General features: G+C 50.7%; 1 protein-coding gene across 4 annotated transcripts in view; it reads left to right on the top strand.

The window, feature by feature from the left end:
* RAD54L2 (RAD54 like 2) overlaps window positions 1-2,982 on the top strand; it is a gene marked incomplete at both ends in the record, with an annotated part of 48,300 nt that extends 45,318 nt beyond the window's left edge. For all 4 annotated transcript variants that reach the window (XM_079712824.1, XM_079712823.1, XM_079712822.1 and 1 more), the window contains one exon: window positions 1,988-2,982. In XM_079712824.1, coding sequence (XP_079568950.1) covers window positions 1,988-2,982 — 995 coding nt within the window. The remainder of the gene's footprint in view (window positions 1-1,987) is intronic.
* Between the last annotated feature and the right edge of the window lie 9,839 nt (window positions 2,983-12,821).

Raw genomic sequence — 12,821 nt, 5'->3', positions numbered from 1 at the left:
ACATGGTTCACAATTCAAAGGGTACAAGAAGGGGTAAAGTGAAAAGTAAATTTTTCTTCCCTCATACTCCCAGCCGTCCATTGCTCCTTCCTGGAGGTGCTACTCCTGTTTTGTTTTGTTTGTTTGTTTGTTTTATAGATTTATTTATTTTTATTTATTTATTTTTTGGCTGCGTTGGGTCTTTGTTTCTGCTCGCGGGCTTTCTCTAGTTGCAGCAAGCGGGAGCCACTCCTCGCCGCAGTGCATGGGCCCCTCATTGCAGTGGCCTCTCCCGTTGCAGAGCACAGGCTCTAGGTGCGCAGGCCCCAGCAGTTGTGGCATGCAGGCTCAACAGTTGTGGCCCTTGGGCTCCAGAGCACAGGCTCAGCAGTTGTGGCTCACAGGCCTAGCTGCTCTGTGGCATGTGGAATCCTCCCAGACCAGGGCTCGAACCCGTGTTCCCTGCATTGGCAGGCGGATTCCCAACCACTGCGCCACCAGGGACGTCCCTCCTGTTGTTGTTTTGTTTTTTTTTTTTTTTTAAGAGATATTCTATACATATACATGGTACAGGGATATGTATGCGCACACGTGTGTATCTGTGTATATTAAAAAATGTATATATGTATATAACTTTTCTTTGTATTTTTATTTTTTATTTTTTTTTTTTGGTACGCGGGTCTCTCACTGCCGTGGCCTCTCCCGTTGCGGAGCACAGGCTCCGGACGCGCAGGCTCAGCAGCCATGGCTCACGGGCCCAGCCGCTCCGCGGCATATGGGATCCTCCCAGACCGGGGCACGAACCCGTATCCCCTGCATCGGCAGGCGGACTCCCAACCACTGCGCCACCAGGGAGGCCCCTTTTCTTTGTATTTTTAAAACAAATGCTAACTTACTGTAATATACTGTTTGCTCTTTCTTCATTCACTAGTGTATCTCAGTGCTTGTTCCTTATCCTTTCTTTAAATGTTCCTCAGTGAAGGTTTGCACAAGATGCAGTTAGATGGGTATAATACAGTGCATTACCGAGTTCCCTGTCCCTGGACATTTAGATTGTTGTGCCCCACCATTACAGTACTTGTTCACAGTCATATGGGTGTATCTATAGGAAAAATTCCTAGAAGTGGGATTGCCAGATCAAAGAGTATATGTGTGGCACATTAACAATGTTAGGAACTCTTGCAAAAGTTCCCTCTATGGGAGTGGTTCTCACTTATCCTCCCACCATGAGGTATGAGGGTATGAGAGCTAGATTGTTCTTGTTCCCAGCTTTTATCATGGAAATTGAGAGACATGCAGACAAGTTGAAAGAACAGCACTGTGAGCACCCATGTATCCTGCAGCTAGATCCAATGACTGTTATCATTCTCATAAACTTTCTTCTCTCTCTTCCTTCCTATTATTTGAACTGTTTGTAAGTTGAAGACATCATGTCATTTCATCCCTAAATATTTCAGCACACATTTGCTAAGATTAAGGACATACTCCTCCTAGTCACAAAACCATTATCACACTAAAAAAAGTTAACAATTCCATAATATTCCCTACTATTCAGGCCATTTTCAGATTTCCCAGTTGCCCCATTCACTTTCATGGCCATGGATTTTGTTTTGTTTTTAACCAGGATGGACTGCTTTTTAAACTTCATTTTCCTTTTTTCTCCCATCCTGGTCACTGACCATCTTTGCCCCCAGAAGGAGTGTGACTAAAAGAATATCTTTCAGCATTTCATATCCTTTATTTCATAGGATTCACCTTGGTGGAGTTTTACAGGGAACTGGGGAACAGAGAAGTTACATGTCTTTGCATGGATAGACTTGTTTCCTAGATCAAAGGACTTCTTTCTTTGTGATTGGGAAAAATTGACTGGGTGATGTTGTTTGCACATCAAACTATTTGTATTTGGGGGACCACAGGACAGGATTTTTTTTTTTAATGGAATCTTGTCTTACACCCGCCTTCTCTCCCTGACCATTCTGGTTCTCAGTTACCTACATTTCCTCCCCAGGTTCCCAGGGGCCTTCTCTCGAGTCTACAAGCAACGGCAGACACAGTGCCTCATCACCCAAAGCCCCCGACCCTGAGGGGCTGGCCAGGCCTGTCTCTCCAGACAGCCCGGAGATCATCAGTGAGCTCCAGCAGTATGCAGATGTGGCTGCTGCCCGGGAATCCCGTCAGAGTTCCCCAAGCTCCAATGCTGCCCTGCCTGGCCCCCCAGCTCAACTTGTGGACAGCAGTGCTGTTCCTGGGACAGCTCTTGGGACTGAACCTAGACATGGGGGTCATTGCCTCAATAGTTCCCTCTTGGTGACCGGCCAGCCCTGTGGTGACAGGCACCCAGTGTTGGACTTAAGGGGCCACAAGCGAAAGTTGGCCACACCACCTGCTGCCCAGGAGTCAGCCCGCCGGCGGTCCAGGAAGGGCCATCTGCCAGCCCCCGTGCAGCCGTATGAACACGGGTATCCAGTTTCTGGCGGGTTTGCCATGCCACCCGTCTCCTTAAACCATAACCTCACCCCACCCTTCACCTCCCAGGCTGGGGAGAATTCCCTGTTTATGGGCAGTACCCCCTCCTACTACCAGCTGTCCAATTTGCTGGCAGATGCCCGCCTGGTGTTTCCAGTGACTACTGACCCTCTGGTGCCAGCAGGCCCCGTCAGTTCCTCTTCCACGGCTACCTCAGTCACTGCCAGCAACCCCTCCTTTATGCTCAACCCCTCTGTACCAGGGATACTACCCAGCTACTCACTCCCATTCTCACAGCCACTCCTGTCCGAGCCGAGGATGTTTGCGCCTTTTCCTTCCCCTGTCTTGCCCAACAACCTTTCACGGGGCATGTCTGTCTACCCAGGCTACATATCCCCACATGCAGGCTACCCAGCTGGCGGCCTTCTCCGGTCCCAGGTGCCTCCATTTGACTCTCATGAGGTTGCTGAGGTGGGGTTCAGCTCCAATGATGATGAGGATAAGGACGATGATGTAATAGAGGTCACTGGGAAATAGCTGGGGAGCCCCTCTGCACCTCACTCGGGGCCCCAGCAGGTTGCCCACCAAGATGGAAGGCATTAATCTGGGCTTTCTGAGAATAGGGCACTTGGCAGGAGGGAAAAGAAAGAGGACAAAGAAGGGTGGTTGACCATAGGTGGCAGGGCTCTGTTGCTGTTTAACAGAAGAGGCAAAAATAATCCAACAGAGCAGCAATAGTGGGAAATCAGGGACCTAAAACAGGAATGGAGAGGCAGGGCAGTCTGCCTCTCTTCCTGCCTGCCTTGCTTATGCTGTCTGCTTGCTTGCTTGCCCATCTGAGGGTAGATGCTCACATCCCATTTCTGTCTTTGGGAACATTCTCTCCTGAGAGAGCTGCCTTACTGGGTGATTTAGCTTGGCCTGGAGAGGGAAGGGGAGGGAGGGAGGGTAGGAGAAGAAGGGTAGGCAGACTGAGATTCCACATGAAGTGGAATCCTTTTAGGGGGTGGGAAAGAAGCAGACCAGGTATGTGTGTGTGTGTGCCTGTGTGTGTGTGTTTATGTTTGTACTTACATGTATGTTAACAGAGCAGGGGTGAAGGCGGGTGGGAAGGGAGGGAGGGAGGGACTAGGGGAAACTAAGAAATGAATTTATCTTTTGTAAAATGGAAATCAGAGTGTGGTGGTTCATGGCAACTATTAGTATGAACATCAGGGTGAGCCCAGGAGAAGAGCCATGGAAACCACAAGTTTCCTTCTACTTGGGTGAAGACAAGGCCCAGCTAACCCACGTCCCTGGTTATCAGAGCCAGACTTGTTTTAAAATTTGGGGGAAATAATTAGAGAAAATGGGCATTACCAATCTGTGTCTCTTTCCCCAGTGGCTGTCTCTGAGCAAATCTCCCTTTCTAGGGTGAGATTGTCTGTGTGCAGAGACTGGAGGGAGAAGCATTGCAGTGTGTGAGTGGGAGGTCATGGAGTTGTGGCCAGAAAAAACATTCTTCACAAGGTTGGAACTGAGCCCCCAGCTGCCTGTTCTGGTGGCCTTTCCTTTTCTTTCTCCATTAGAGAGCTCCATGTTAATTTATTTCTTATGGGCAATTATTTATTATTTGGACTTTTCATGTGTCTTGGTTCTTTTTTGGGGGGTGGGAGGGGAGGTTAGGGTAAGGACGGTAGGAGATGGGAAGGGAAATTTTAAGATATCTCAGACCCCATAGCTGCTGGTGAATAAATCCTGGGTAGATGGTGAATTGACCAAGGAAAGAAAGTTAGGCTTGACCAAGGTTTACACTAAACAACTATGTTTTCAGGAAATGGCCTCTCAGGAAGATCAGGGAATCCTGTGACTGGATAGTTAGTGATGGAGAGACTCATTCCACAGTGCTTGAAATGTAGGATCATAGAGTTTGCAATTGGGAAGTAAGTGACCCCAAATTTGGAGCTGTGTCCTCCTGGGATGACCTTAGGGACAGGCTCTCTATGCTGACTAGTGAAGCTGTGTATAGGTGGCTGCTGGGTTGAGGGAACAGACTGTTGATTTCCTACTGGGAAATGTCTTGGCTTCCTCAACCTATCAGATGATCATTGTGGGCCTGGTGTCTGTTACCTCCATCCTCTTTGAAGGAACATGGAGGATCCCTTCCTCTGTAGGAGACTTAAATTGTCTTAAAAGAATACATCAGTCATTCTGGGTCTCCGCGGGGGGCGGGGGGGCATCTAGGCGTTAAGCATAAACACTGGTTGTCTTCATATTGTCTTTTTCCCCCCTGCTGCTAAGACCTTGCTGGGCAGTTCTTTATGATGAACAAACCCTGTCTGGCTTTAGAGCTTTACCACCTACCCATGGGTCCCTCCTCACTGGGCAGCTGCTGCACCTGCCTCTTCCAAGCCCTGGAGGCAGCTTAGCCAGCTCACCCCTAGTAGTAGCTGCTTGCTTCTGAAACTCTTCTGAGCAGCCTGTTTCCATTGTTAGGGAGTCTTAGCACACTCTGGCATATTATACCCAGAGAAGAGACAAGGAGATGGCTGATGGTGTGTGTGTGTGTGTGTGTGTGTGTGTGTGTGTGCACGCTGTTCAGTTACACCAAAAGTGGAACTTAGGGAGCTTGCTTTCTGTATTTTCATAAGCATCCTGTCAGACACTTAACTCTCCTACTCATAGAAGCCTTAGACCTACAATTTAGCTATGCAAATTATTTTAATAATTTAAAAACAGCAGTTCCAACCAGTGCTTTCCCTCTCAGATGCATCCCAAGAATGAATGATGAAGGGACTCAGTTGGAGTGGGCTCTCAGGTTGAGGCTGGTTAATCGGAGTAAGCTAGCCTGGATCTCTGATTTGCAGAGCACACTCACAACCTAGGTTACAACTGATGCCTCTAAGGCTCCGGAGCACTGGGATCCCAGAAATTGTGTGTGTGTGTGTGTGTGTGTGTATATGTGTATGTGTGGGGAAGGAGGGATATTTCTGTGTTCACCTCTAGGAAATCACAGCAGCAAGCTCTGAGAATCCAGAAACTAGCCCAACAAGGAACCGAAACCAGTCACTGGAGGGATTGGTTTTTTAAGGTACCGGGAAGTGAATGGGTGTTCTGAGTGGCAGCATGTGCCTGCTCTCTACCCAGTGGTTCCATGGGCTGGGTCTTGCTTCAACTCAGGAGAGGCCATAGTTTTGGGAGGCTGACCTGGCTAGACAAGATTTTCTTTGATATGTGCAGCTTATATTGTGTAAGGGGGTAGGGCTGGGATCATGGGAAATTAAGAGTGCTACTGGTTCCATGGTTTGTTTCGTTTTTTTTTTTTATTGAACCTGAAAATACTCTGACTTTTCTGCCGTCTCTTTCTGTGTGCTGGTAGGCAAGCGTGCATGCACACCAAACGTAAGCGTATGTGTGAGGGTAGCAGGAAATGTCTCAGAGCCCAAGAACCATGTTTTACAGTTTCTTTGATCAGAAACACTTGGTATTGATGTCCACGCACCATCCAGGCCTGAGTAAGGGAAGGATGGTGATAAGAGGGAGGGCAGGAGATCAGGTCTAGGTATCTTCCCTCGCTACTGTCTTCCATAGAATGTTTTCAAGGGCCTTTCAAGCCCCATCTGTCTGGTTTAGCCTAAATCCTCAGCCTAGGGAATATAGTACAATTTAATAATTCAATTATTACCATTTGTAATAATGCTTGATTCCCTTTTCTCAGTATCTTTGTAGATAAAAATTCAACAGACAGATTAGCCATTTAATTGAGAAAGTAAGTGAACCATGTTGGATCCAGATATTTTTCTTCAGATTAGATATCTGCAAAGTTTTCACCCCCTTGAGTTATGCTTCTTAAGCATCTATCTTAAGCATCTTTTGACTTAAGGATGTCTCTGGTCCTTGGCAATCTATTCCCTAGGAATTAGTGTGTGGAATCACTATATACTTGTGATTCACAACTAAATATGAAAATTTCCCACTCCAGGACGTGAAGCAAATCGTTGGGGTAATATTTTGCTGATAGGTTGAAACACTCAACCAAACTTTAGCAGTCTTGGTAGGACTGTCACTCCCAAAGCACTCAGCAGAGCAAGGCTCTCTGCCTGTCTGTTCATGCCTGTCATTGCTCTGGAACTGAGTCCTCATCCCATGGGGAAGGTCTTCTGGGGCTTTACATTCCTTGTTCCTAGTGTTCCTGGCCATGACCCCCTTGTGCTTCCCAGTTCCCTGTGATTCCACAGAAGACCAGTCTCTCCTTTCTGAGCCATAGCCTCCTATGCACCCAGCTCAGTGACTCTTCCCCCATCAAAACTCCTGAGAGAAGAGCTCCTTCCCCCATTAGTTCCCCAAGAGACTTTCTGGCCCTCTGCTGACTGTTCCCAAGAAATCCACATCTCAAGGTCTGCCTGAGAAAGCTATGCTCTCCATCAGTCACCTTCAGACTCTATTTCCCTCCTACTGACTCTTCTCTGCTGTCCTTTGTATTCCACTGTGACCCCTTAATGTCTGTTCTGTGCCACTGGCTTGGCGCTAGGCCTTTTATGAATACCCGAGTCTTACGATGAACTTCCTGAGCAGGCAGTGTCCAACTTCTTTGCTCTTCAGGGACCTTAGTCTGCTCCTTTCCTCTCTCAGAGGTCTATTTGATACAGTAATCTAGTGCATTGGAGAGAGGTAGCTAGACAGGCTGCAGAGTCTGTAGGGCTGGGGGCTGGGAGTGATTTGGGTACTCTCTGTTACCACTACTGGGATAATATTCAGAAAAGAGGGGACCTCATACTGTGACCTGACCCAGGGCCCTCCCCTGGAAGAGAGCTCAGCCCAGGTTTGTGTGTGTGTGTGTGTGTCTGTGTGTGAGAGAGTGTATGTGTGCACACGCATGCTCTTGTGCACGTGGGTGTAAACTGTTATCTGGTTGTGTTACTCAGGGTGGGCTGGGGACTCACCAGAAGAATCCCCTCAGCCCGCCCAAGACTGTTTTTTTCCTGTACCCTCTCCAGAGGGGTCGGGGAAGGGGGTCCAGGTGGGTTGAGGGGGTCACAATGGATAACCACTAAGGCCACACTGCTGCCAGGAGGAGTGGGGTGGGGAAGAGATGAGGTGGCCCCAGGGACCTGGCACCTGGCTTTGGTTTTCCATCTTCTTCAGGACACCCCCTGAGGCCTGGGACCTGCACCTGGCTTTGAGGAACATCTGTAGCTGGGTGTTCCAGCTGCTGGTGTGATCATGGGCTTCCCTCCTCTCTCCGCAGGGCAGGTGCTCCTGCCCCAGAGACTGGGCAACTGGCTGTTTCTATGACGTATTTATTTTTACTTGTGTTTCATGTCACTTTTTTAAAAAAGCAAACAGAACAATTGTAAGTCAGTATAACTGCCTATCAGTTTATTTCTCTTTTTGTAAAATAAAATTTAAACTGAAGAAGGCAGTGTTGTTTGATCAGGGAATTGTCTGAACAGCTGTTTGGCTGGGTGGTGGTGAAAGGGATATAACTTAGAGCATAGTGGATGTTGAGATGGCACCTGGGAAGGTGGGGGGTGGGAACAGAGGGCAGACTGCTGGCAGGCTCTTTTCATGCAGTGGGGTTCATTAGGCATTTGCTGCCTTTGCTTACCTGAAGAGGACTGCATTTCCTGGCTCTAGAGGAAACAGCAAAGCTGACTCAGAGTGGCTTGAGGATAGCTGGTCCCTCAGTCATGGCAAGTCCTGCAGGGGCAGCCCTAACTAGGCTGTGAGTGGCCAGGGATTGGGCACAGCATCAGTGCCTTCAGAGGGAGAGAGATGGCTGGTGGCAGGGTTTGCAGAGCATCTTACATTGCATGTGTGTTCTCCATTTGTCATCTGAATTAGAGGATCTAACCACTGCCTCAGAGAACTAACAAGGACTTTGGAGCATGAAGAGGTAGGGAAGGAGGGGATGGTCTATGCTTTAGTTTCTCAAGTTTGGGGAAACATTCTCTGGAATTTACTAAAGGAGAGTTAAAGCGCTTCTGTAGGAATTCTTTGGACAGAGGAAGGTAGGAGGAGACAAAGGCCAAGTCTGGGCTCATGAGAGGAGAATATGTGCTATTGGGAGATAGGACTGGGAGTGGAGCATGGGTGAGGCAGATGGCTAGGTGATCAGCTCTGCTCAGACTTGCTGCAAGGGGTAGTGGAAAGTACCTGGGCTACTGCCTCCTGGTGGCTAGTGGAGGCCTTGCAGGGATCCGGCAGAGGACAGGGCTTGCTTTGTTGGAAGCAGCCTGCAATGAAGCCTGGGAGGCTGATGGCCTGCAGCCCCAGTCACAGGCCAACTCTACTTTCACCACAGAGGTGCTGAAGCTCCTAAGGCACACCCTGAACTCTGACGTGGGGCTCTGGAGTTCCCCAACCAAGCTAAAGGAAGTGAGCAGACAGGACAAGTTATGAAAGGGCAGCTCCAGGCAACAGTTTCGTGGGAGAAGCTCATAGCTTCTGAGAAGCAGAACTGACCATACAGAGGCTGTCTGTCTCTGAGGGTACTGGCCCTTCCTCGTCTCACAGGAAATGCTTCCAAGTGTATAGTCCTCTTGCCTGGGGCACCCAAAGGGTTTGATCACGTGCCTGATGTTCATCAGCAAAACAACTGCCACGACCCTGCCAGCCCAGCCCTGAGTGCCTCTAAGGAGTCAGCTACCCATTCCGCTAGTTGGCCCAGAGCCCTGTGGCTGAGGTTCAATCTTCCCTGCCTGTGGGCAGAACAAATGTGAAGAAGGAAAGGAAACCAGCTACAAGTGCCTCAGTGTGTACAGTCTGCCCTTTGCTAGTACAGTAATGGGATCCACAAAAAGATGATTCACCTCCCAAACATCAATCCTCTATGTGAGGAGCACCAAAGTAGCTCTTGGCCCCGCCTGCCTTGTAGCCAATCTTACGAGCATAGTTGTCACCTTCCCCATCCCCTCCACTGCAAGACTGGGCCTCTCAAGAGGGCGAGGTTTTATCTTTGGGGCCCGAGAAGAGTGCTTTGCTGTTTCTAGATCCTCAGAAATACGAGCTGAAGATTGAACCTGTCTTCAACGAACTTACAGTTGACTTGGGGGGTTATCTAGAATACTTAAGCTAGAAGGGCGGACCTGCCTCTCACAGCCGCGTCTAGGGCACTGAGGGAGGAGCCTGGAGGGGGGGCGTTTCCCCGGTGAGCTCCAGGAGGGCGGGGCCTTGGTTTTGTTCACTTGGTATCCGCAGCCCCTAGCACTGTACTAGCAGGGAGCGGTACTCAATAAATGTTGGATGGATGAATAATCACCCCTGTGCTCCGTTTGGGGGGGGGAAAGGGGGAGGTAAGGGTGGAGTGTTGGAGGTAGGAAGCTGATATTTGCGCTGTCCGGAGATTGGATCCCGCTTCTTCCCTGAGCCTCAGCTGTAAAACGGGAGCAAGTGGCCATGTCTTGCCCGGTTCCCAGGTCTGTCGCGAAGCCTCAGTGAGAGACAGTAGCAGTAACTAGGGTGATACAAATGCCAGACTTTTACCGCCGTGCTGCACTTCCCAAGCCTCTTCAAACGATCCTCTCCGGTGCCGCCTTCCGGGACCCCACACTGCCTCTCTACTTCCCCTCATGCCTGGGGTGCTCTCGACAAGCCAGAAGTTAAGAGGTTCCTAAATCACCGTCTGCAACCCAGTAGTTTGTGGGAGGCACGAAGGTACGGGGTGAGCTCGGCTCCTGACAGGCTCACGTTTGTTGCCCTGGATACGGGGCGGGGCAGGCCTCTGCCCATCGGTTCCCGCGCGCACGCGCCCACGGCCACGGCCACGTCCTGCTGCGAGAGGGGGCGGAGCGAGCGTGCGCGGCGGGCGCGCGCAGGCTCCGCGGCTGAGCCCCGGGCCGCGTGCGCTGATCGGTGTCCGCGGCGGGCGGCAGCTGAGGTGAGGGCCGGGCCGGGGAGGTGTTCACGCCGGGGCGGCTCCACGCGCGCCGAGCGCCTGGGACCTCCGTCCGCCCGGGCGCAACCTCAGGGCCCCCCGCGTCCCCACCGTGACCCCCCGCGGCCCAGCCGCTCTTTGCATCTCGTCTCGCCCACAGCTCGCCCCGGCCGGTCCAAGGGCCCGAACGCGACCTTGGACCAGCCTACCATCCCGGGTCACCCTCTGCCTCGGCCACGGGTGCAGGGCACGCCCGGAGGCAAGGGAGCCGGGGCGGGCGAGGGGTGGGGAGCACGAAGACTGAGGCCAGAACCGTACTTTAATTCCGCCCCCGTCTCCTGAGGACGCTCCTCGAATCGTTGGCTGCAAACTTTTAACTTCCTTTAAGTTGCAGAGGTGCCTGGGACCCCGTGAGGTCGTGGCTGAAAAGAAAAGGGCTGGGTAAATAGAGGCGAGGGTGAGCAGGGGCTGGAAGCCGAGAGTGGAGGTAGCGTCCCGGCCTTCCCGCGCAGGCCCCTCAGACTCCACGTCTTCCCTCGTCCCCCGAGTGCCAAAGTTTTGCCTGCAGCGGGCCCTTTAAGGGCGAGGCCAGCCACCGCGGCGCACGTGAGCAGCCTCGAGAAGCCAGCGCGGGGCAGCCCGCCCAGACGCTCCGCCTCTAACCTGAGGAGAAACCGAGGCCCGAGAGGGGTCACAACCTGCCCAGGGTCAGCGGCAGGGGCTGTGTCAGGGCTAGGTGCGGTGGCTGGAGCCCTCCAGGAAGAGGGCTCTCCAAGAACAGGGATATATGAGCAGGGGTCTAGTGAAGAGCTGACATCTTTGAGGCGGAATTTGGCTTCTGATTTCCCTAAGGGGTCTGAGGACATGGTGGAGGGTGCAACCTTGTGGCGGGGAGAGAGTTCTTGTAGAGGCCCCTGTGGGCTTTCCCTGAAAAGAGATCAGTCAGGGCAGGGTGCCCGGCTCAGTGGTTATTTTCTTTCTGCCCCCAGTCCTGGAGCACTTGGAGCGTTTGGTCCCTGCCGTGCTGGATGCCATGAGTTGCTAAAATTGAGCCTGGCTTTAGAGGTGAGCTTCCCCAGCCCTTCTCCTTCCCTTTCTCTTGAGTAAAGGGGAAATTTCCATTGCCCTGCCTCCTTCCTGGGCTGACCAAAGCTCTGCGGCCCCAGGTACCTTTCACCCCTCTTTTGGGCAGTTTAGGAGGTGAGAGTAAGGGAAAGGTGGGAACTAAGCTCCTTTCAGGAGACAGGGAGTGTGCAGCTGAGAGGATGGGGGTAGGTCACAGTGAGGGCTGATCACTCCCAAGATGAGTGGGAGACTTAGATGCTGAGAGCTTCCAGCTGAGAGCCTTGGGTTCAGAGATGTCCAACATGGATTAAATGCTTGGGCTTTTCTGGAAGTTCCCAGGGAGGAGAGAGAAAGTGGAAGTGGAGGCCTAGAATCAGGCTACCTGGATTCCCATTGCCTGCATTTTGTCCAGGTGGCTCTATTTAGTACCTTTGTGACCTTGGGCAAGGCTCTTAATCTCTAACCACTTGTTTTCTGATCCATATCCACCTGGTTTTGAGGATTAATGAAGTATCTGTGTTTCAGCGTTTAGACAATGCCTAGCATATAGTAAGTACTAAGTGAAAGATTTATCATCATTATCATCAAAGAAAACAGGAGTGAAACTAACTGGAGGCAAGTTGAGTAGGACAGGGAATGTGTCCAAAACAAGCGCAGCTGGGGGGCAGGAACAGGGGTCAATGAGAAGACCAGTGTGAGACACCTCAAGGTCATGATGCCAAAGGTTTAGAAGTTTACTTTGCATTTTTTTGTGAGACAAACACTGTGTGCACATTGACTCCAAAGACAGTTTCTCAGCAAAAAATTTTGATACCCAGAACCCACAGGGAACAAATTATTCCATACAGCTGTTTTCCATACAGCCGACATGTTGATTTTCAGCTCCTAAAGCTTTTAAAATTTTAAGTACTTGGGGTGAGAATGTTCCTCCAGTGGGTCAGATGCTTCCATTCCTCTTTAAATAGTCTCCTCTGTGGTGTGATTTTTTTTTTTTTTTTTAACCTGGGTGACACAGGTCAAGCCCTCTGTGTAAGAGGGTTAGTCTTCTGGCCCCAAGTTTCATGGAGTTCTGGGCAGTCTGTCTTGAATGGCTCATACACCAACCTATGTGTTGTGTCACTAGGCCTGCTCTTTGATAGCTTCTCTGCTTTTTATTTTTTTCTCCCCTGAAACAAGTATCTTTATTGCTTGTACCATGCAAATAGCAAATAGGGGAAACAGGGAAAGGCCATTGAGGAAGAGGGAGAATTGTCAGATAAATGACATACACAAAAAGGAAAAAACACACCCCCACCCCGCCCCAGCATACCTACCCCAGGATGGCTTCCTGTAAACTACCTAGTACAGGAGGTCAGGTGGGGAGATCAGAACCACAAAAACTGAATTCCAAACATCTGGGGATGTTGGGGAGAAGGGAAGGAAGGGGGAGGGACAGGGCAGCAAGTGGACCCCAGGT

This window comes from Hyperoodon ampullatus (assembly GCF_949752795.1).
Source record: "Hyperoodon ampullatus genome assembly, chromosome: 10".
Taxonomy (NCBI): domain Eukaryota; kingdom Metazoa; phylum Chordata; class Mammalia; order Artiodactyla; family Ziphiidae; genus Hyperoodon; species Hyperoodon ampullatus.
The sequence above is the reverse complement of the archived record's forward strand: the minus strand, read 5'-3'. Positions and strand labels throughout refer to the sequence as shown.